This window comes from Xiphophorus maculatus, chromosome 22 (genome assembly GCF_002775205.1).
Source record: "Xiphophorus maculatus strain JP 163 A chromosome 22, X_maculatus-5.0-male, whole genome shotgun sequence".
NCBI lineage: Eukaryota > Metazoa > Chordata > Actinopteri > Cyprinodontiformes > Poeciliidae > Xiphophorus > Xiphophorus maculatus.
Genome location: NC_036464.1, coordinates 11,256,843 through 11,278,875, shown reverse-complemented (window position 1 = coordinate 11,278,875; position 22,033 = coordinate 11,256,843). Strand labels below are relative to the sequence as shown.

The 22,033-nt window shown below is 38.2% G+C and overlaps 1 protein-coding gene across 3 annotated transcripts in view; it reads right to left on the bottom strand.

Annotated features, from left to right (window-relative positions):
* Positions 1-22,033, bottom strand: part of slc35f3 (solute carrier family 35 member F3) — a 53,379-nt gene that overhangs the window by 15,389 nt on the left and 15,957 nt on the right. Inside the window, exon 1 of one of the 3 annotated variants that reach the window (XM_014471954.2) lies at positions 10,460-11,044. The exons of the other annotated variants lie outside the window; for them this stretch is intronic. Within the exon in view, the coding sequence (XP_014327440.1) occupies positions 10,460-10,535 (76 nt within the window). The 5' untranslated portion in view covers positions 10,536-11,044. Of the gene's footprint in view, positions 1-10,459; positions 11,045-22,033 lie in introns of those variants that run through there. 3 annotated transcript variants of the gene reach the window in all.

Genomic DNA, 22,033 nt, shown 5'->3' with positions numbered 1-22,033 from the left:
GCTATAAATCAAGTACATGTTGGATATCCAAAATCTGCATAACAACCATTAGAACCTCTCTATATAAAGAAGTTACTTGGGAAAGAACAATGAAAAAACTGCTTTGTTTGTTGCGCGACTGTCATAAAAACAGCATATTTTCAGATTTCTAGATGCAACTAAGATGTCTGGCTGTAAATAACGATTATTATAGTAGGTGATTATTTATATTATTCTGACGATAAATCAATTGAAAATGATTAATCTATCTTTATATTACCTTTACTTTGGTCAGATTCAAAACAAAGTCCAGGTGGATGTGAAGCAAAAGATGAATACATTGCAAAGCACATGATCTCCACAGTTAAGTATGGTAGAGGACCTGGGTTGCTGAAGGTCTGCTCTTTTTCCAAAGGTCTAATCTGTGAAACCAAATGCACTTCAGTTTGTTTTCCCTTTTGTTTAAGTGCATTGATAAGATGTTTTAAGGGAGCTGCATAAGTTGTCATCCATCATGCCCAATGAAGCGGCTCATTCTCTTGAGAACGGCTGATCTTGCCAGGAGATCTCATCACAAATTTACTCCTTCTATAAACTCTAATGCTAATTCTCTGCCCCTCCCCCGATGCCCACCCTCAAGCTTCATAATGTATGCAAGCGTATTTCAAATTTCAAAGCTTGTGTATTGCTACCAGAAAAAAAATACAATGAAATGATTTTGTATCCAATCAGTGTGTCTGCAATGAAAGCACCAAGACCAATTTTGCTACCAGTAACATATAATTCTGTCAATTCAGTCTGTTTTTGTTGTGAGATGATGTATCAGTAAATCCTTGAAAAGGGAAGAAAGAGAAATATGGATGTCTATACATGTCTGGTGCAAAAGGATGAGAGTTAAATGTCTCTATTCTGAGCTCCACGCCTCTTTGTCTTCTTTTGAAGGTCATCTCATGTCTGTGCTGCCCAGTTTTTGTCTTTCCTGGGAACCCGTCCCACATCCTGCTGCTCCCGCCTACCACTCTATAATGCACCAAGGCTTAATCTCTCAAATGCAACCTTCAGCCAATCCAGTCAGCCCCCAGGCACGCCCAGGGTCCGTGCAGGCCCTTTCTAGTGACATGGCAATAAAAATGGCAGGAAAAAAATATTGATCATCCTGAACCACACATTCAAGCTTCCCTGACAGGGAAATAAAATCTCAGTTTTTATTTACACGTAAAAGAGGGCTATTGCTTTATTGTAGCTCCTCTGATTAACTTCTCAGATGTTATTACATAGTTAGTGCCTTGCAAAACAAAGAGAGACACCACCAAGAGTCTAGAGGGGCTGGAGAGATCCACAGCTCTGGTGGGGGAAATTGACCACAGGACAACTATTAGTCATGCACTTTGCACATTTGGTCTTTCAGAAAGATCAAATGTGAGAAAGTCCAAATGTCCACAAGATAACTATTACTCGTGCCCTTTACATATTTGGTCTTTAAGAAAGAGTGGCAAGAAAAAAGACATTGTCAAAAGAAAGCTGTAAGAAGTTCTATTTAAAGTTTGCCATAGTGCTTTTAGATATTTTTGGTAAAATTATACCACAATTTTAGGTTAACATGTAAAATGCAGTGTGAAAGGAAAACTAACAGTACACATCACCCTCAACACACCATGGTGATCTATGACGGTGGCAGTATCTTCTTTTAGAAATGTTTTTCTCTATTAAAGAACGGGAAGCTGGTTGGTTTATGTGAAGACTGATGGCGCTAAATACATCCAGGTGGTCTTCCCTTCACCGTCCAGCAGGACAACAACCATTAATGGTTCAGATCAAGGAATCTAAACAATTTGATGGATGCAAATTAGAACAACCCAGGCAAATTCCAAACCCAACTTTCTTTACATGTAGGTTTGATGCTTACCAATTTGAAAGTCATTTTCTCCTTTTCCTGTCAATTCACAATTTATTCACTCCTTTCTATAGAATTCTTAAAAAAAAGCAGATGTTGTTGGAATGTGAGAATAAACTGTACTAAAACTCAGCATTGTTGCTCAATGCTTTTGGTATTTGATATCACGGAAACACTAGCTGATGAACTTCACACTGACACCGACTGTGACTAATCATATCATACCGACTGTGAGTGCTGTTGATGAACAATACGGAGTAAGGATGAACTAATTAGTGTGATGGAGCTGGATGGCTGGACTGGCAGAGCAAAAAAAAAAAAAAGGAGGTTTTGCCGATAATGCCATTTGAAGCAATTAATTGTAAATAAAACGCTTGAAAAATGATGTAACAGCTAAATTGTTAACTGTGATCTTTTAAACTCATCAGTGCATAAACAAATTACCTTTCAAGGAGACACCAAGGATACTGTATGTATGGAATACTAGTGGGAACAAATTGTCTTAGCTCATAAATAAGCATTTGGGAATGATCAGCAGATCTAAATGTGGTTAAAACCTTTTATTGCTATATTAACAGAGATCTTTAACTCAGCAGCTTCATGTATCTGAACCATTTTGTGTCCAAATGCACTTAAATCATAACAAGAAGCTGTGGAATCCCTGGAGACAGGTTGAGTGTGTTTGGCTTGATAGTAAGACACAAACTGATCTGCTCTGACAGCTCTGTATGGTTTTTCCTTCTCTTCGGGTATCTATTCTCAGCTGTTTCTATATATCAGAACTCCTCTAGATTTACTATGCACATGAATTTATTTTTATTTTAGGTCTGCTGTACATTTTCTCCTCCCTTAACAAAGAATTCCACTTGTGTAAACTTGCGTCTGTTCAGGTCCCTCAAGTTTACTCAGGCAAAATGTGTTGCAGATATTTATTTATATATCCTACATCCTCACTTATCAGTTTGCTTTATTTTAGCATATTTGTTACTTGTTCATGGGAGCACACCAAAAGATGCTCAGATTATTTTTCCCATTAGCTAGTCTATTTTCTAAGCTCTTCTTCACCCTTCAAGCCCATTTTCCCCCGATTCCCAACCAGCCTCACTTCTACGTCTGTTCTCCTCCCTCCCCCTGCAGCCTCTGCAGTGCAGATTTCTCCTGCTGATAGATGCAAATCCCAAATGTGCCAGCAGAACTCTGCCTGGCTGTCCGACCTCACACGTCTCACAACTTGGTTATGACAGGCTAAGAAGTCGGTTGCAACCCATGGCACTCACCATTCTGTCTTGCCCTGCTTCCCCTAAAACAAGAACATGGATCCATTTGAGCAGCGTTGTGTGTAGGTAGCATCAGGCTTGTGTTGGTTAGACAGGGTGGCCCTTGCAACATTTCTGGAGATTTGGGTGAGTGGGAGAAATAGATCTATGAGGGAGTCTTATCAGGCTGGCTGTTATGGAACAACTCCATAGAAGCAGGAGTGCACTGCAGCGCTTTGCCTCACTGATTTATGAGTGTAAACAAATCAATCACCCATACACACTTCAGAAGAACACTTCTCCTTGTCTCGCTACTGGCTCAGCTTGGTGATGAATATGAACTGACCTGGGGAACTGACCGCCACTCTTCTAATTAAATACATGAGCTCCTGCCATAGCTATTTACTTAGCTTATGTTACTGAAATCAATACATTGAAAGCTCTAAATGTAAACATTTTTCTCAATTACTTATGCTGTACCAAGATTAGGCCTGTCATGGTAATTATTGCAAAAAACAATAATATTGTCGTTTTAAAACCATCTTCCAGTATTATATTGATAATGGCATACATCTTTGCTCTCTCAAAGACAAGTAAATTGTAATTTTGTAAAGAAGAGTTCACACTGGAACTGGAAATTACTTTAAATATCTAAAATAAAGAACAGCAACCAAAACATTACATAAAATAAAAATCACACACAAACGAAACCTAATCAAATGGATTATTATGTATCTGTAAACAAAATTCCCTTTCAAAAACATTAATCATCAGAATGGAAATTGTCAAGCTCCTTTTAATTTAAAAAGGAAACTCTTCCCAGGTTAAAACAGAACAGAATGCAAAAATATTTTTAGCTCATGAGTGAATTGGAGCCAATTCCTTGTGATTTTGGGTCAGTAGTGGAACACATTCCAGTCACTTGAGGGTTTTTGACCTCCAGATAGCGTCATCTTTCTGCCACATCCACCTGGTTTAGCTACTGATAACCTCGCCAACTCTGTTACCTCTGTAACTTCAATATTTTTCAAACCATTTTCCTTGTGCAATGAGAATATATGTTCTCTGAACCATCTGAACAATTTTCTTGACTTTGCCATATCTCCAATATTTAATGAAACTTTATTGTCTACAGTCCAGGTGATTAAATAACCTTTCAACACACATCTGTTAGTAGTGTAAAAATAAAAAAAACAACCTGCATATTAAGCTACAACTATACTTTTGAGTCTAAGCTTAACCACTAAGAAGTTATGCACTCAAATAATATATTGAATGGTCAAAACCTCAACAAATATTCACTTAATAACCTCTAATCTATGGCTAAGCTTACTGGAGAATTATTCTAAATGGCACTCAGGCCATTTTTTTCTTGATCTTTGTCACGCAGCATCAGTCAATAAATCAATAACAAAAAAAATATCCTTCCGTCCCCGCTTGACCTACGAGGTTTGTCATTTCTGAGGGTGAGGACAAACACAGAGTGAAAGACGAGTCTGAGTGTGAAATGTTTGTTAGGTTAAGACTACACATAAGAGTCATAGTTTTACCACAGCAGAGACAGTCCGGCAGACATCAGTCACTGTCTTTGTAATATCTGACTCTGACAGACAGAAGTGATCTGTGAAACTTGGCTCTGACAGCTGGGTCAGGCCATCCTGTCAGTAAGAGCCCATTCAACACAACAAAGCAAGATCTTCTGACAAGCCTGTCTGACTCCATATAACAGGAGCTAAAAACACACCCTGCTGCGTCAAACAGCTGATAGGCTTGACCGCGTGGGCTGCAGGGACAAAGGCCCCAGAGGACAGACAAGGGAGGGACAAGTGTTACTGATCCCCCTAGACTTCAGTCTGGATCACTTTCTCCTTCAGCCTCGAAGGACGGCGAAGCAACTTCCTCTAAGAGCAGCAGCAAACCTTAAATTTGTTGCTGTTGCTAAGTTATGGGAAACTTCTGTTAAAATCATTTGAAGGCTCAGAATCAGTCCAGTGCCAATCCACATTCTTAGGGGAGAATGACTCACCTGGTATAAATTAAAGGTTTAGCTATTGGAGTAACACTTAAAAAAATTATTTAATCAAAGAAAGTCATGAATATGTGTGTATGTATTCCATCTTAAGTTGGGCTGCTCCGATTGAAGTTTTCTGGCCAATCCCTGGTTCCCGATCTTTAAAAAGCCTGACCTGCCGATTTTGATTTTGGCTGATATGTACAGGGGTGAATATTGTTAACTGCAAATGTTCAGACCTGACCTGGTGGGCCGGTCTGTCAGTCACACCTCTCACTGTAGAGCAGAAGAGGACAGAGGCCGATTTTTAAACCTTTGCTGACGAAGAGAAGATTAGGGGATAAAATGGGCTTCACATGTAAGTATCGGCCGATCACGATCCCCAAAAATTAAGGAAATTGGCACCCAGAAATCAACTGGTTGATAAATCAGCTGGCCAATAAATGTATCCTATTATACAGGTATATAATGTAAACAGCACTGCCAAAGATGCAGGTGTGTGTGCAGGTTTATAGCAGGTGTGTGAATGATCTAATGATCGGACTGCTGATTGTAGCCAGTCCACATTGCTAGAGGACCTAGCGGGCCCCAAAACCACATTTTGCTTAGGGTCCCATGAAGGCTTGGGCCGGCCCTGTCTGCAGACGACGATGGTCGATGTTGTCTCTCCTCAAAGACTCACTTGTGTGTGAAAGGTGAACTTGCTCAAGTTTGTGTGGGTCTCTGCATTTTAGTACAAGAAACAACCTAAAAATAGCATAAAGACCTATTTGTATGTAGCCCTCCATAAAACCCCCAAAACACCAACACTACCTGTTTTGACCCATTCAATCCTCTCTCCTGCAGTTCCTTAGAGGAGTGAATTACTGTGGAAGGCCCTGAACTTTAATAGACTGGCAAAAGGCCCAGCACACTGCATGGCAAATCAATATTTAAAAGATTGGCCACAACATCCTTGTTAAAATAATGGATAGGCTAACACTGCTGGTGTGTGACTCACAAGGAATGGTTTTACTCTTCTTTCAACCTAAAGTCTAGTGAAAACACAAGAACAAAATCAACTTGAGTTAAAAGGGACATTTGAATGTTTTTGAAGTGAGACTCTGCTTGACGGTTATAAGTGGTTCACATTTTACCCGCAGTAGCGAATACAACTCTGATCATAAGCAATTTTTACAATAAACTTCAAATAAATGTCAAATTAATTAAAATGTTTTGCTCCTATTCCAATTATCTGCACTGATTCTGCATTTGATTAACAAATGCAAAAGCTTGGCCTCCCAAAAAGGTTAGAAGTTCTGTCATTGTGAATTTATTCCATACTCAAAACGGGCCTGTTCCACTGGCTTTTAAAATTAAACTTGTAATAAGAAGTCTCATTTCTACTTCACCGACTACCTTCAAACTCAACTTCAGTCACACTCAAAAGGCAAAAGGTCTGGAAGAATAAACTATTTAAAGGTGTTTCTAAAAGAAACCTTCAAAATGAAAGCATTTGCTGCTAATATTTGTGATACTTCTTCAATATGTATGGATGCTAATAACGTGTTTTGAAAGATGAAACGTCATCTCCACATTGAAGTTGTTCTATTCATACCAAGCCTAGAAGCATTCTTCCATGCAAATAAACTTGCAGAAATAATGATGTCATTTATGTTTTGGGGTTGATCAAAATATCTTCATAGTTTAGAATTTAGGCTAATTAAACTAGTAACGATATCTGTCATGCAATAAATCAAGATAATTTTAAAAATGGGTAAGTTTGCTGCAGTGAAATTATGATTGTCCCTATCATTTGCTTGACTTTGCTTCAATCTGACTATAAACAGTAATTCATGCTAAAAACACACCAGACCCTTGAGACAGAACAGCAGCTGGTGAAATATGGCCATCATCCTCAGGGACTCATGAACGCTGAATCACCTTTATTAGATGCCTGCTCTCTTTCAAAGCTTGTATAATGAAGTTATGGAGATTAAAGGGACTGATATGAACTTCTTACCCCTTGTGCTAGCAACAGAGGAACAACACACACACTCCCCAAGGACACTCTTTCATTTAAAGAGAAATCGATAATCACCTTCCCCACCTCCCGGCCATTGAATTTGTCAGAGCGCACAGAGGAGGCAGTAACTATTTCAGACGATGTCACTGAATCAAACCCAGGGCGAGAGAAAATGTCAGCATATACACAGAATGGATCTCTCTGAATTGTTTTGCTGCTGTCTTCAAGATGAGTTTCCACCAAGGCTGGTGTCAGCATTGATCTGTGTCTGTTTCAGACACTCCCTAAAAGTACACAATGTGACTGGCCCCATGGAGCTTATGAGGATTACTGACATTATTGGGGAAGCTATAATTTTGTGTCTGAATTTGAAAAACAGCCAATTAGACCCTTGGCTTTGGTTCCATGTCCACAAATCTTGTGGAACATATTTTATATAAACCTGTGGGGATGCTAACTGGAGACAAAAAATAAATAAATAAAAAGGAGTCCACTGTACACCCCAAACTGCAAAAAACAGGAACTTTTTGTCAGCTGGGTGCAAGTTGTTAGTGAGGAGAACAGAGAGGTTTTTTTTAAAGCTGGTGTTACATAAGCAACAGTGAGACTCTGACAGGCTGAGTGTTGATCTGCTATGGCCCCCTGTGATTCCTGTCTCCTTCAAAGCAGCTGCTGAATGTTCACATCTCCTCTTGCTGGTTTACAATACAGTATCACCCTAAATAAATGTTCCCAAATGTGTCTTTCGCCTCTCTTTTTGGTCACTTTCGGTTAACTTTTGGAAATTCTGTTCGAAGGAGCTTGTCGAACTGTAGCCTAATATCTCAGTTGTCCTGAAAATAAATTAAATTTTGCAGCAATAAGCTGAGAATTCAGTAGTTGTGATTATTCTGCAGGTTCCTCAAAGATACTGGAAGTGGGGAATATGGTGTAAACAGTTCAGGCATTTTATTAGTTAATTTTCTGCAGTGTGCATCTAAAGCTGCATGAGAATTTCTTATTCATATTCTTGCAGCTGGTCATTTATTATGAATAAAGCAGTCAGACATTTCCGGATCGAGACCCCAACACTGCAGCTCTTGAACACAGTGAGTGCAGACAGAGAAGTGAGAACTGATGTTTATTAGTCATCAAACAGGACAAAATACCTGCATTATAGGGGTAAAGCGATAAAAAGATGATACACAGCACCGTCTACATGGTTTGGGTTATAACATATATGTATTTTGTAGATAATTTTAGCAGATGTTTTTTAGCACTGCCTTGTGTTTAGGTCCACCCATCTTTGCATCTAACACTGACTAACTTGCCTTTTCCTGCTTAAGTAAACCATCCTTTTCATGTGTGATTCGAACGCGGTGCAGTTAGTTTTCTATCACACAGCTTCTTACCCATGTATATTAAATGTAGGCAAAAAGTTGTTTTTGATTCATAATCTCACTGGAATCTCCTTCCACATGCTTGCTTTGTTCTCTGCGTGGCTCGTGGTAGAACTTTAACTCTGAATGCCTGAATTTATTTAAAGTAACATAAGATATATTTTGTGGTCAAACAGATTCCAAACTAATAAAGGATTGTTCATTTGAAAACAGCACAAACAACATGTGACAAGGGGACTAAAGTCTCAGGGACATTATCACAAACAAGCAAACAAACAAAAAAAAAACAGAATTTTTTCAATCATGACACAAGATGCACCACATGGGTGCATCTGGTAACTCTAAATCCTGTCATCTACAGAAATACTCAGACAACCCATGGATCAGAGATGGACCACTGGGTCATTTCATGTGGGAACGGTCTCTTCATTTGGAATGTGAACTAGACAAAATACGATGCTATAGACTTTAGAAGAAGTATGAACAAGCATCCTATTTTTATCCTGGAAGAAGAGGTGAAGGTGACGGAGCACATGAAAAGCAAGTTTACAAGAAGGGACAGAAACACTGCACTTCTTGAGGGCGCACAGGCCATTTGATGCCTGTAGCAAGATACTGCATATCTTCTAAAATCTCTGTGGCTGAGAGTCCAGTTAATCAGATGAGGCAGGATTACCAAACTGTGAGGCAGAAGCTCGGCCAGAGAACGCAACTCCAAGGAGGTGCTTTGTGGAAATAGGCAGCGCTTTGTAAGAGCAAATGTTTAGACACCCCTCAATGGCTGCTGTGGGAGATTAAGGGATTCCTCTAACATGCATGATGGAATCAAAACAACACTCCAGGTATGTTTTTGATGAGGAAATAACATTATAACATGATGTAAAACTCAAAAAAGTCGATTCTGTACAATACACCCCCCTTTAAAAATGCAGGCTTTTTGCTGTGGTTGCTCTGTAACTCCAGGAGCTGATCTTAGAAAGAAAGATGATATGCAAACTCCTTGACAAATAATTTTAAAAAAGTACTTGCATAATCTGCAAAGTATTTAGACAAGCAATCAAATGCAACATTAGCAGGGCTGCAGTACAAAATTAAAGGTCATTCCCAAAGCAACAACCTTTCAGAGCAAATTCTTCAGAAGTTACCTGCCTCTGTATTTTTTGTGCTTCATTTATTTTGCCCCTATTTTTCTAAATAAATAATAGTACAATATGCACCATATTAATCCGGATGTGTTTAATAAAACATGACCCAGAACACTTCAGTTAACGGCACTGTGAAATCAGCAGCCACTCAACTTTTTTTTGCTTTCAGCTCAGGCAAAAACCCTGAGCTGAAATTTTTAAAAGGCTGCATCATTGCACAAGCATGAGTCAGTAGAGAAAATCAGATGATGTATAAGTGAGGTATGGCTCTTTGGTCCCAGCAAATCACAGCATCAAAACACTGTTAGATTGAACCTCTTTTCAGTAAATTTCATGAAAAAGAGGCATAAGATCTATGCTCGCATTCCAGCTGCTCTGCCGTTATATTCTTCTGTATTCGCCTTACACTTGCAGGAAGGGATGGATGAAGGGTGGGGAGAATGAGAGGGAATCCCTGCTGCAATAACAACTTAAAACGCTCCCTGAGGACGTGCAGGGTTTTTAGCACATCACACCAACACAAGCGTCTGGAAAAATAGCTTGTGACTTGGACTCATTTCGTTTTAAAAATGTTCAGACGTCCAAATGCTGGAAGAGTGCAAAGTTGATTTAAAGCCTTTATATCTTAGTCGCAGTCTGATTTTTCTGTTGACTTTTTTTTTTTAAATGATAAGCCCTTTTTTAACCCCGTTCCTGCCTGTTAGTTGCGGTTTTGTGCGTTAAAGCGGTGGTCGGAGTCCCGGAGTCCCGCTGTGCGGACGCGCTCTGAATGGGCAAAGACTCTCCCTACCTTCCACTTTGGTGAGGGTCAGCACCGGACTGTTGCAGGCGGACAGCGGGGCAACCCTGGCGGAGTGTTTCTTCATGATGATGAGCTCGGATGGGCTGAGCTCCAGACCGCTTCGACTACATCCCTGAAGCTGGTTCGGTGCAGACTCCAGACCTCTTGATGGGACCCCTCACACTCGGCCCCCTGCTCTCTGTCCCCTAGTATCCATCCGACTAACCTGCTTCAGATTTTTTTTCTCCCTCCCTTCTCCCCACTACCTTCTCCCTCCTTCCCACCCCAAATCTGCCTCACTCGGTGCGTCCTGGCTGCAATCTCCTTCACGTATAGTTGGGCATTTGCTGCAATTCGCCCACGTCACGAACTAATTAGTTTCACAACCACGTCCGTCCGTCCACACATCACCCCTCATGTTGGAGCCCGGTGGTCCTCCCAGATCGTCCTCCTCCTCCTCCCGCCGCGGTCTCCATGTGGAAAAAGGAAACTCCGCATGCAGCCCAGAAGCAAGAGACGCTGACCCGGTTCGGAGGCGTAAAAACAAACTCCAGCTCTATAAATGGACAGTTACTGACAGAAATGGGACCGAGACATCGGGGATGGGAGGGTTATGTGCTGGTTTTCCAATGAACAGCAGGCAATTAATATAGTATTGCCAATATGGCTCACCACCCTGGGCGCTGTTCTAGAATGGGACTACACCAGATTGGATAGCTGATATAAGATATTAATCAGTTGGGACTCTAAATTTTAGTTTTTATCACTTCTAGTCAATGTGTGGGCATGAGCTGTGGAAGAAAATATAAAGTTGATAAAGTTGGTGTTTCAGGTTTAAAGAGATGTGAACAGATAGAAACTAGGAGATACTAGACAGCCTTTCCTTTTCCTACTGAACAAAAAAGTGCTCTTCTGAAATCTTTTTTTGTTTGTTTGTTTGTTTTTTTTTTTTTTTTTGGTGGGGGGGCAGTGTATAGCTTGTAGCCCCAGGTAGAATATTTGGCTTTAAAAGCCAAGGCTTACTAATGCCCCACATTTTTTAATTGTAAAGTTTTTTTTTTCTCCACTATTTCTTCTATGGCCACCAACCACCAGGGAAATATAGAGCAGAACAAGTTCAAATGATACGAATACTTTTGCAACGTACTTTATCAGCCAAAATTGTGATTGGTGTTTACAAGATTTTGAATTTTGGTGTCAACAATCCTGGTGTTTATAAAAAACTGAGAATTGGTGTCTACAATTTTGGTTGTAAACACCAATCCTCAGAAATGTTTTATCTTCACCACCTCTGATAAAGGTAAATAAGTAAACAATTCGCACAAATCTTCTATGTTTGGGGGAAAATATGCAAGATAGGAGAACACTTTTTATGCATGGTCTTTATTTATTCTTTAAGTCCTTTGAAAATCAGATTGCTCACTCCGCTTATAACAAATCACAAAACTAGATATGAGCATTATTTTTATTATAAATCTTCTTTGTAACTTTTCCCCTCTATTATTGCATGTTAAGGAGGACTTTGATCGCTGGTCGATGCTTGGCCTCTTGTTGGTTGCTCGGGTTAACTAGAACAAAATGAACATCCTTTCACGTTTTTCCTCCCTATTTCAGTGCATCCCTACTTTTCTTTCACTGTCCTTTTTTAGCAAACTCGATAGTATAATTATCAAATTTCTCTGGAATGGGAAGGACCCTCGTATATGCACTCAATTCTTACAAAGACCTGAAAGGCTTGGGGGGATGGCCTTGCCAAATTTTAGATATTATTATTGGGCTTCAAATATTAGACTTTTTGGATATTGGCTCTAGTCAGATAGCCCTTCTTCTCCAGCTTGGCTTATGGAGGCCAACTCTGTAAAACTGTAAAACTTGTGTCCTTGGCAGCCTTACTACATTCATTATTACAGTCCTCAACTAAACCGTATACTTCTAATAAATTAGTTGATGCATCCTTAAGGCTGTGGATGCAATTTAGATGGCATTTTGGCTTGCAATCTCTTTCTGTCTGTGCCCCTATAGCTTTAAATCATACCTTTCCGCCGTCTCTCAAAGATGGTATCTTCCTGTCAGGGTGGAGAATAGGAATTTCAACTTTTCATGATTGATAATACTTTTGCCTCATTCCAACAAATCTCTGAGAAGTTTGATATCCTGCGCCATCATTTTTATAGATACTGCAAGTGCGCAGCTTTGTCCGTTCTACCTGTTCAAATTTTCCCAACCTTCCCAAAGATTCACCTTTAGATATTTTTCTAAAACCTACTGTCAAATTGAAAGGGGCCATTTTTTATTTACAATCAAATCACGCTTCTACTCCCACAAACCCTGAATTCCTTTAGATCAGTTTGGGAGGAAGACCTTGGACAGACCATTTCAGAGGATCTTTGGACACTAATCCTGTCATTAGCGCATACGTCCTGTATTTGTGTCAGACAAAATCTAATTCAATGCAAACTTGTATATCGCACTTAATATACTAAAGCACGTCTGGCCAAGTTTTACACCAACGTTTCTCCTGCCTGCGATAGATGCCAGCGTTCTCCAGCCAATTTGATCCACACTATCTGGCTTTGTCCTCAGCTTTCTAACTATTGGTCCAAAGTTTTTCTATTCTGTCGGACATTTTTGACAAGAAATTGGAGCTTGACCCCTTGACTGCTTTGTTTGGAGTTGCACCTCCACAGTCCACCCTGTCCTCTTTTCAGAAATCCTCCTTGGCTTTCTTGACATTTTTTGGCATTATAATAAAATGGAAGTCGCCTCAACCTTCATCATATATCCATTGGCTTTGAGATACACTGTATTTCATTAAACTTGAGAAAATCCGTCTTACTTTAAGAGGCTCTTCTATGAGATTTTTGGGTTTGTGGAGCCCCTCGTTAAGAACCCTTAGAAAATTTAATTTCCCTAATATTCCAGACTGATAAGGTGGTACGTATGTAGCTGATGTTTATTATTCTTATCAATATCTCTTTCTTTCATCTTCTTTCTTGAGTTAAGTTTGACTGATATATTGACAGAAGTATCCCCTGGCACCTGATTTTTTAATTTTTTTAATTCTTTTTTTTTCTTTTTTGTTTTTGAGTGTGAGTTTGTATGGGTTAAGGGAAAGAGATTTACACATATTTAGTACCGTGGTCCTTTTTATTTTATTTATTTATCTTTTGATGTATCTGTTTCTGTCCGCTAACGCAGTATGTTTACTCTGACTTGATCCATTTTATGTATTTGTGTAGGTGTATATATGTGGGTATAATTGGGTTTGTCCTTTAACACACAATTATGTTTGTACTCTGTTAACTATATAACTATTGCATTGCCTTTACATTGTACCTCATGTTAAAGCATAAATAAATTTTGGAAAAATAAAAAATAAATCTTCTTTGTAGTATTCAGGATTTTGACAAATATATTTAATCTTTTTTCTCATCTATATACTAAGCTGTGTACAGACAGTACAGAGCTGTCTGTACACAGGTAGGTTAAACTCATTTCTGTCAGTTTAACCTAAAGTCTAACTCTTGTTGTGCCTGAACATGATTAATGAACTTGTTGATTAGTGGCTACAACTGAAGCCCCAGACTGGTTTTCTTGTTCTACCATGTCTTCATTGTTCCTGACCGTCACTTTACCAAAAACAATTTTGTTCAGTTTCCTGACTTGTTGAAAAGAGGCTTTTCCATAAACTTCTGACTGCTTCTTAACTCTTGTTCTGACTTTGAATCAGGAAGAGATTGGTGTTGGAGTCTCAAGTGGCAATTTCGACCTTTGGATCAATTTTTCTCAAACTCCAAGCTGTCAGACAGCTGATAAGGCCAGCTGTTCATCTGAGAGAGTGGTTAAGTGCATCTGTAACTTACCACAATCTCATTTTTGTTGGGTCCCAAGGAAGCCATAGTACATGATAAGAGGAGGAGAGGTAAGCAGGGAGAGGTCTGCAGAATATTAATCTGTAGGGGCATTTCCCAATCCTGCAATGTAAACTTAAACTAATTTAAATACAGGCTAGTGTGTCAGCTAAGCCTTTTGCAGATGTGTGTGCAAAATCCATTTAACAGGAGCATGCCTAGGAAGCTGTTCTGAATAATTCACCACTTACACTGTACCACACACAAATACAAGAATCCCCTCTTGTGCCAAAATAGGACAGGGAGCTCCAAAGTAACTCAAACTCTGCAACCAAATCCACCGCTCCCTTCCCATACGGTCTTCATTTAGATATGTAAATGGGAATTGTCTGGGAAAACTGGAAAGGAGGTAACAAATGAAGAAGAAAAATGTATACTAAATGGCCTCAGTGGACAGAACAGAGTGGATAAAAATCATGAACATGACGCCTATGAATTGTACAGTGCAAAAGGCAAACATGTCTCTGCCTGAGTCACATTCTTGCATTTACTTCAAGGCCATCAATTTTTAGTTGTTCAGCATGAAGACTTAATGAAAGGAGCGCATGTGATAGCATTCACAAATAAAAAAGGGAGGAGGAAAGATTGGAGCGGTTGAGATCATTAAGAGATTCCAGTCAGTGATTCATAGACTTTTATCTGCAAGCATGGAGGAGGATCAAACAAGCGCACCCTCCAAAATACCACATGACAACTCCATCTTTGTCACACACTGTATTTGGGATAATTGCACATGATCAAGAATGTCGACTAAAAAAAAAACACAAAGAAGAAGAAAATGCTCTGAGGTGGCTGCATCTGCACACTCTTTTTATCTAGAGGCAGAAAGAAGCAGATCTGGAATGGAAGGTGATTTTTCTTCAACGAGCACTGGAATGTTCTGGATCTCTCCAAAGAGCACTACGAGCTTTTTCTGTCTTTTGTTTATTTAAGCTGAAAGAGGGAAGATACAGACTGCCCAGTCAAACAATCTTTAACTAGTGCTTGGATTTAGAGACACTTCTGGGATGGAAAGAAAACAGAATCACATCTTAGAATCTGTATGTTAGGACTGGAGTAATCTTACTGCAGGAAAGGCTTTGTAACAAAACAAAAACAAAAGCATTTATACAACATTTTCACAACCTAAATTGACACTAGAGCTAATCCCACAAGTATTTATTAAAGCAAAGGAATTTTATGAAACAAACAGTGAGTTCAAAGAATGGATCACTGGAGATGACAATGGGTATATCTAAACAGTATTAACAAATCTCGAGTTATACAATGGTTTTGTTAATATCTTACATATTTACTATTTCTAGAGCTGAACATGAAACGGGACACTGTGTTGCAATTGAGAAGAGGTTATTGATTACTTTGTAGTGGAAACTAATCAGCCCAGACTGCTGTTAGGTGCATTTAAGTGTGAATGATTTGGGATGATTTAACTAAAAATGAAACAATAAGGCTTGTGTGAGTATGTGCCTGACTCAATTTGTGTACAGCAGTGGCATAGACTCTTTCTTTGCCAGAGCATTAATAGATTTGTTATTGGCATTTCCAATCCCATTACAGAGCTAATCTTTACTTAAGGCAAATCAATTCCTCGTTGAACAATTGGAGCAGCTATTTAATGCAGTCCTCACTGCACCTACATCAAACTTAGATTCTTTAAGAAACTATACTTATTTGGAGTTCTCTTTCATAGTGTGTGAATGTGTTTATGAGTGAGTCATTGCATGTAGCAGGACATTTAACATTTATAATGGTATTTTAATGCTGCATATTAAGAGGTTCATTTGCTTTAAACCATCTTGTTGGTAACATTTTGAGGCAATGTTATGTAGCAAAAAGATTGGTAATCTTGTTGGTATTCCTAATGTATGTACATTTCTGAATTTGAAGAAAGAAATAAAAATACGTTCGTTATAATACTGGAAATTAGAAAATAGAAATAATTTTGGCAATTGTATCAAATCTAAAAGAGGAAAAATTCAGTTTGATTTAATGTCAGACAGAGAATGTGTCTTTTCATATAGTGTATGAAAATATCATGTTTCAACTGTATTCATCTACCACTTCCTCCTCCAACCTAAACAACTGCTGGATACACATTTTCTTCAGTAAGTAGCACTGGCTCCCCCTATTGTCAAGCTACTGTATGATATGAATATTTTAATTACATACTTTATTGGCTCTAGTAGTAATTCCTAAGGGTGAAACACAACCTCACACAGAGAAGGCAAACTCTAAGAAATATTTTAACAATAACAATGGCTATCTGACAGTGAAACAAAACACACAGTGTTATTATAGTGTTATAATTGTGATATAAAAACAGAACCAGCATTAAGTTTTTGCCTCTCTTCTGTTCCAATGTGTGCCGTTTCTTTTTATTTTGCACAGGATTCTTTTCCCCAGTTCTAAATTTCAAAGATTTGAAAGTGGGCTCATATTGAGCATATTTAAGGCAATTCATTTGTTCTTTTCAGATTTGTGATTTTGAATGGATGCTCTAGTTAATTGTCCTTCTAAAAGTCCTCTGCTTAAAATTCAACTCCCCCAGACTGCATATCATATTTCTCTCTAAAATGCTTGTCTTTTTCCACAGATCTTTCTTACCATCCCAAAATGGGAGCATAGTAAGAGTTTTAAAGACCCCTCAATAGCTTTGCACGACCTTTAGACACACATTTCATGATCTTTAGTGACAGCCATCATGTCTCGAACATTAGCAGCTCCTTTCCATTTTGTACATTTAAAGCATTTTAAACAGTCTGAGCTGCTCCCCAGCTGTTCAGAAGGAAAGCTCCCCTTTGAACCAATTTGTTGCTCAGTGCTTGAAATTACTTAAATTGTTCACAATTGCTGTAATTACAAGACAGCAATTCCAGAATACAGATAATTGCTTCATACATTTAAACATCAGAGCAGTTTTAACATGAATAACTGCAATCAGCTAGATGTGATGTTTTTATATTTATTTATTTTTTGGTTCTTACATTGCCTTGCAAAATATATTTTACATATTTTGTCACATTAGAACTACACGGGTTTTAGTTTTTAGAACTTCATAGAACTCTATGTGAAAGACCCAAGTCAAAGTAGTGCATAATTGTGCACTGGAAGAAGACGGATGGATGATTTTAAAAGGTTTTTGCAAATCTAATTAGGAAAAAATATGTCAGACACTTGTCTCCAATCTCCTTCATTCTGGTACATGTAAAGCCACTGCAACCAATTACCTTCTGTAGCTGCCCAATTAGTAAATAGAGTCCATCTGTGAATAATTTAACCTCAGTGTGACCTAGCTAAAGAATATTAGTTGAACGAACATCAGTTTTAAGCAGACTTAGATTACAGACAAGATTACCAGCTTTAACCATCTAATAGAACAATGTTCAATGACAAGACTTTGGTACAAGTACAAAGATAAAAAGCTAAAAAATATTCATTGTAAACTAATAGACCAGGCAGGAAAAACATTATTCAGAGAAGCAGCCAAGAAGTTGCAGAGATTGAGATTCAGGTAAATAATATGTCAACAAGAGAACAATCAGTCTTGCAGTCCACAAATCCAAACTTCATGGTAAAACAAAGGAATTGTTGGAACAATGCCCTAAAAAGCATTTGGTACAACACCATTTGTTGTACCAAACATTTCCCATCTATGACGATATATAAAATTGTCAAATATATCATTCTAAAAAAATTACAGAAAGAGTTCATCTGCATCAGCTTCAACTTGCTGGAGGGTCTAATTCATGCCATTTTTTTCTCAGGTGTTCTCACTGTCCTGAAGGATTCGTGACACTGCAGTTGAACTATCACTCCTCTGGAGGGCACTGCGACCACAGAATCACAGACAAAAATGACACCTGATCAGGGTTTAGATAAAAGGCGGCTAGGAAATAAACCTGCAGGCCAGTACTAAAGGAAAGACAGGGATAGCAGCAATGGAGGTTATAAAGTGACCCAGATACACTGCTTTAACACACACACACACACACACACGCACACGCCCACCCCCACACGCCTACACACACTACCTGTACAAGAAATATGCAAGGACAGATACCTTCAAGAACTTAATGAAACGCAATGGATGATGAATAAGCAAATTAATTAAAAATGATATAATAATAGGTAAAATATAGTAAAAAAAAACATATAGAGAAACTGTTCTTTGTGATGGCATCACTCCTTTGGAGCACATTTTTAGAATATAGAATAGAATAGAACAGAATAGAATAGAAGTACTTTATTCATCCCAGCAGGGGAATTACTTCGCAGTTACAGCATAGAGACAAGACACAATAACAACTACCACTGAGTAGTAGTAGTAGTAGATAAAATAAAAAATAAAATCTAAAATGCTATGAATTGTGAAAATATAAAATGCTGTTAATATAAAAAGCAACTTAGAGCAGTCCTTGCAAAGATTCCGTCTTTGAAGCGCAAAGACAGTGTGAGGCACTCACTCCAATCTATGACATATTTTTTACTCCGTTGTCTGGTGACAAAAAGCTGCAGGGAGTCCAGAGTGACCTGGAAAACACTGACAGCTCTTAAAGAAGCCATGGAATATATATTGTTTATTGCAAATTGACATTTAAATAGGCTTTTACATCGAAAGATTACAGTCAATAGAAAGTAAAGCGAAATGCATACTTTTTCAGTGCAAGTTTTTTTTTAATGAATGTCAGTTCTTTTCAAAAGAACTTGACTCGTAGAAGACGGTTAACATCTATATCTGAAAAAATAAGTAATTTTCTGAAATAGTTGAGCTTTGCAAATTTTACACAGACACATGTTCCTCATTAACAGAAAGAGAAATGCAGGAAGCATGTAAAAGGCATGCACTTAACATGCGACAAAAGGATTTCATGCACTGCTGCATTGCAGGTTTCTTTTTTTTTATCCCCACTGTTAGAGATGTAAATGAGCACGAATCCCAGTGAGGTTTTATGAATTCTAAAACAGAGTTTCCCCTCTGTGCTGACATTTTTTATTCCTCCCTCAAGCAAGAAAGGTATATATTCCCTTTTATCAACTCAGAGATTCAGCATTAAAGGGCAAACTTAATCAAAATTTAAGGTTAGAAAACATAGAAATCTTGAAAAGTATGACGTATAAATAAATCACAACCTGACTTTCCATTATTTTTCAAAACAGCTCAGTAGTTATAAATTTCATGCTTTTGGCACAAAACCTGCCTTTGGAGCAACAACTTTATAATACTATATGATAGTTAATATGAATAATTGTACTTCGCATGTAAATGCAGAGTGGGACAGCCAATTGGTTTCACCAGAAAAAAAGTGTTTTTCTGAAAAAAGAGCTTATATGCAATAAAAGCACTGGATGTGTGGCCCAATTGATCAAACAATAAAGGATGGTGTGAAAGCTCTTGCGAGAGCCAAAGAAAGAAACGCCGATCAGAGTCATAAAAGTCAGCAGTTGAAGGGCGATCTCGCTTGAAGTGACTTTTTAGGCTCCAGTGGAATACTGTTGTAAAAATACTAACTGTATTCAGATTTATGTAGCTTGAGTGTCTTGTCCTTTTTCTTGAATTAAGATTTGATGTTTAATTTTGGTAGTTAAACCCACTCAATGAAAAGCATGAGTTAGTCAAGTGTAGAAAACTTTCAGCTGCCTCCATTAATTGCTGCTATGTTCCACACAATCTCTTACTAATATGTAATAAAACATTCTGGTGCTAATGTCTTTGAAGAAATTGGAGTACTAACACTTGCCTCAGTACAAAAATGCTGATTGGAACTAAAGCAAAAACTAGAATGTCTAGCTGAATGCTGCCACCATTTTGGTTTTTAGAATTACAGTTTTTAAGTAGACAGTCCCCATTGTAGTGGATTAAAGGCATATGCTTCAACATAGAGCACTTTTAAATATATGGGTACTATGCAGTCTTAATAGGTCTCCAATGTACCAGTTAGAAACATTTCTCCTGATTTTCTGTCCTTCATTAGACAACAGTTACTATATTAAAGCAATAAGACTTGGTCTGATAAAGTAGTAAAGTAGTTTTAAGGGTCCACTTAAAACTACTATTCTAAGCAGACCTGGTTCTTGTCAAGTGACTGGAAAGATACGCACAAGCCGCCAGAATAAGCAAGCTTAGACAATGGATGGATGGATGGATGTTTTAAGTGGCCATTGTGTTTTGCATTGATGATTTCTCAATGCTTGCTTGATGTGATCACTGTTTGTACAGTCTATTTCTTTAAATTGTGTTTGCTTTCTGTCAATCACATGATTTCCCTACAAGCTCAAACACAACTGAAAATGAAGAGTCGTAAAAATGACCCGTAGTCCTATCTGCTATTTTACGGCTAACGAAAGTGCAAACTGAACGGTGGAGGATTTTTTTTTCTTTCTTTAATCCTTACATCCTGTCTGGAAACAGCTAAGCTCTGACCACAAGGCGGAACCTGCGTCTCGTGAGTGACAAATAAAAGAGCCTTATCGGAGCCTGAAGAATCCTGCCCTGGACGTTGGAAACGTTGGACCTGTTAAAAACCCGTTTTCTCTTTAGAACAACACAAACAGTCATCAGCTGTCTCACTAGCGGTGACATGGAAGCTTAAATGAGGGCTTCAACAAATTTCCATCTTTGTAACAGCTGTTGAGGAGATAGCTGACAAAACAGGGAAATAATACACCTGAGACTCTGGAGCTCAATTATGATGAGATTTAGTGATTTTCATCATTTTTGCATCAAGATAATTGTGTCTGGCAGTTCTGAAAAATTGGAGGGAAAAATGGAGACAATGACAGGCACATCCGTAAATCAACTGAAATTGTTGTTGAACCAAAAAAACAATAATCATAGACAGAGTAAAATAGATCTATACAGAAGAAAAATATATCCTATGTAAATATTATTTATACAAATGTGTTATATATCTGCATAAATATATAACACATATGTTTCTGAGTTGTCTTGATGTACAACTTAGAAACACTTGGCACCAACATCTGACATAAATAAATTAGCAGAAACTCCAAAAAGGAAACTGTGAAAAAGGCTTGTTGCAACCTTCTCCCCATGTCCTACAGTGACTGCTTAGGAACATGCAGAATTAAAGAGCACACATCGTTCTTTTTTAAATAACTATTCATTTTGCGTTAATTCTAAAAGGAAATACAACTATCATGATCTACAAGAATTTACGGAGCCCCCTGTAGGGGACATGGAGCATATTTTTTTCTTTTGGATTCCCTCGCAATACTTGGCAAAACCATTGCGTTACCTCTTAATAATGTTCTGATCTTTTATGATTAAAAAAAGAAACAGTAATGCAGTTGCCAAAATGTTGTTCTGAGGATACTAGCTATCATATGTAGACACAAATATATATAAATCACATGCATAAAAAGTAAATGTTGCAGTAAAAAAGAACAAAAACATTTCTGACTTGATAAAACATATTTCCCACAAACAATTCACACAAACACATAGGGTTCTGCCAGCTGACTCTCTGCTCATTGTAGTTGTCTTAGCCACGATTGAACTTTGTTTTTTCCTCTTCCATCAAACATGCTTTACCTTACCATAAATCTAATTTTTTTCATTGTCCTGGGTAAAAAGTATTGAGAAGTTGTTTTTGTTATATTATCGAAGTGACTGGAGATCTGGGTTGGACTCTGGTCTAGTACTTAATTGGTT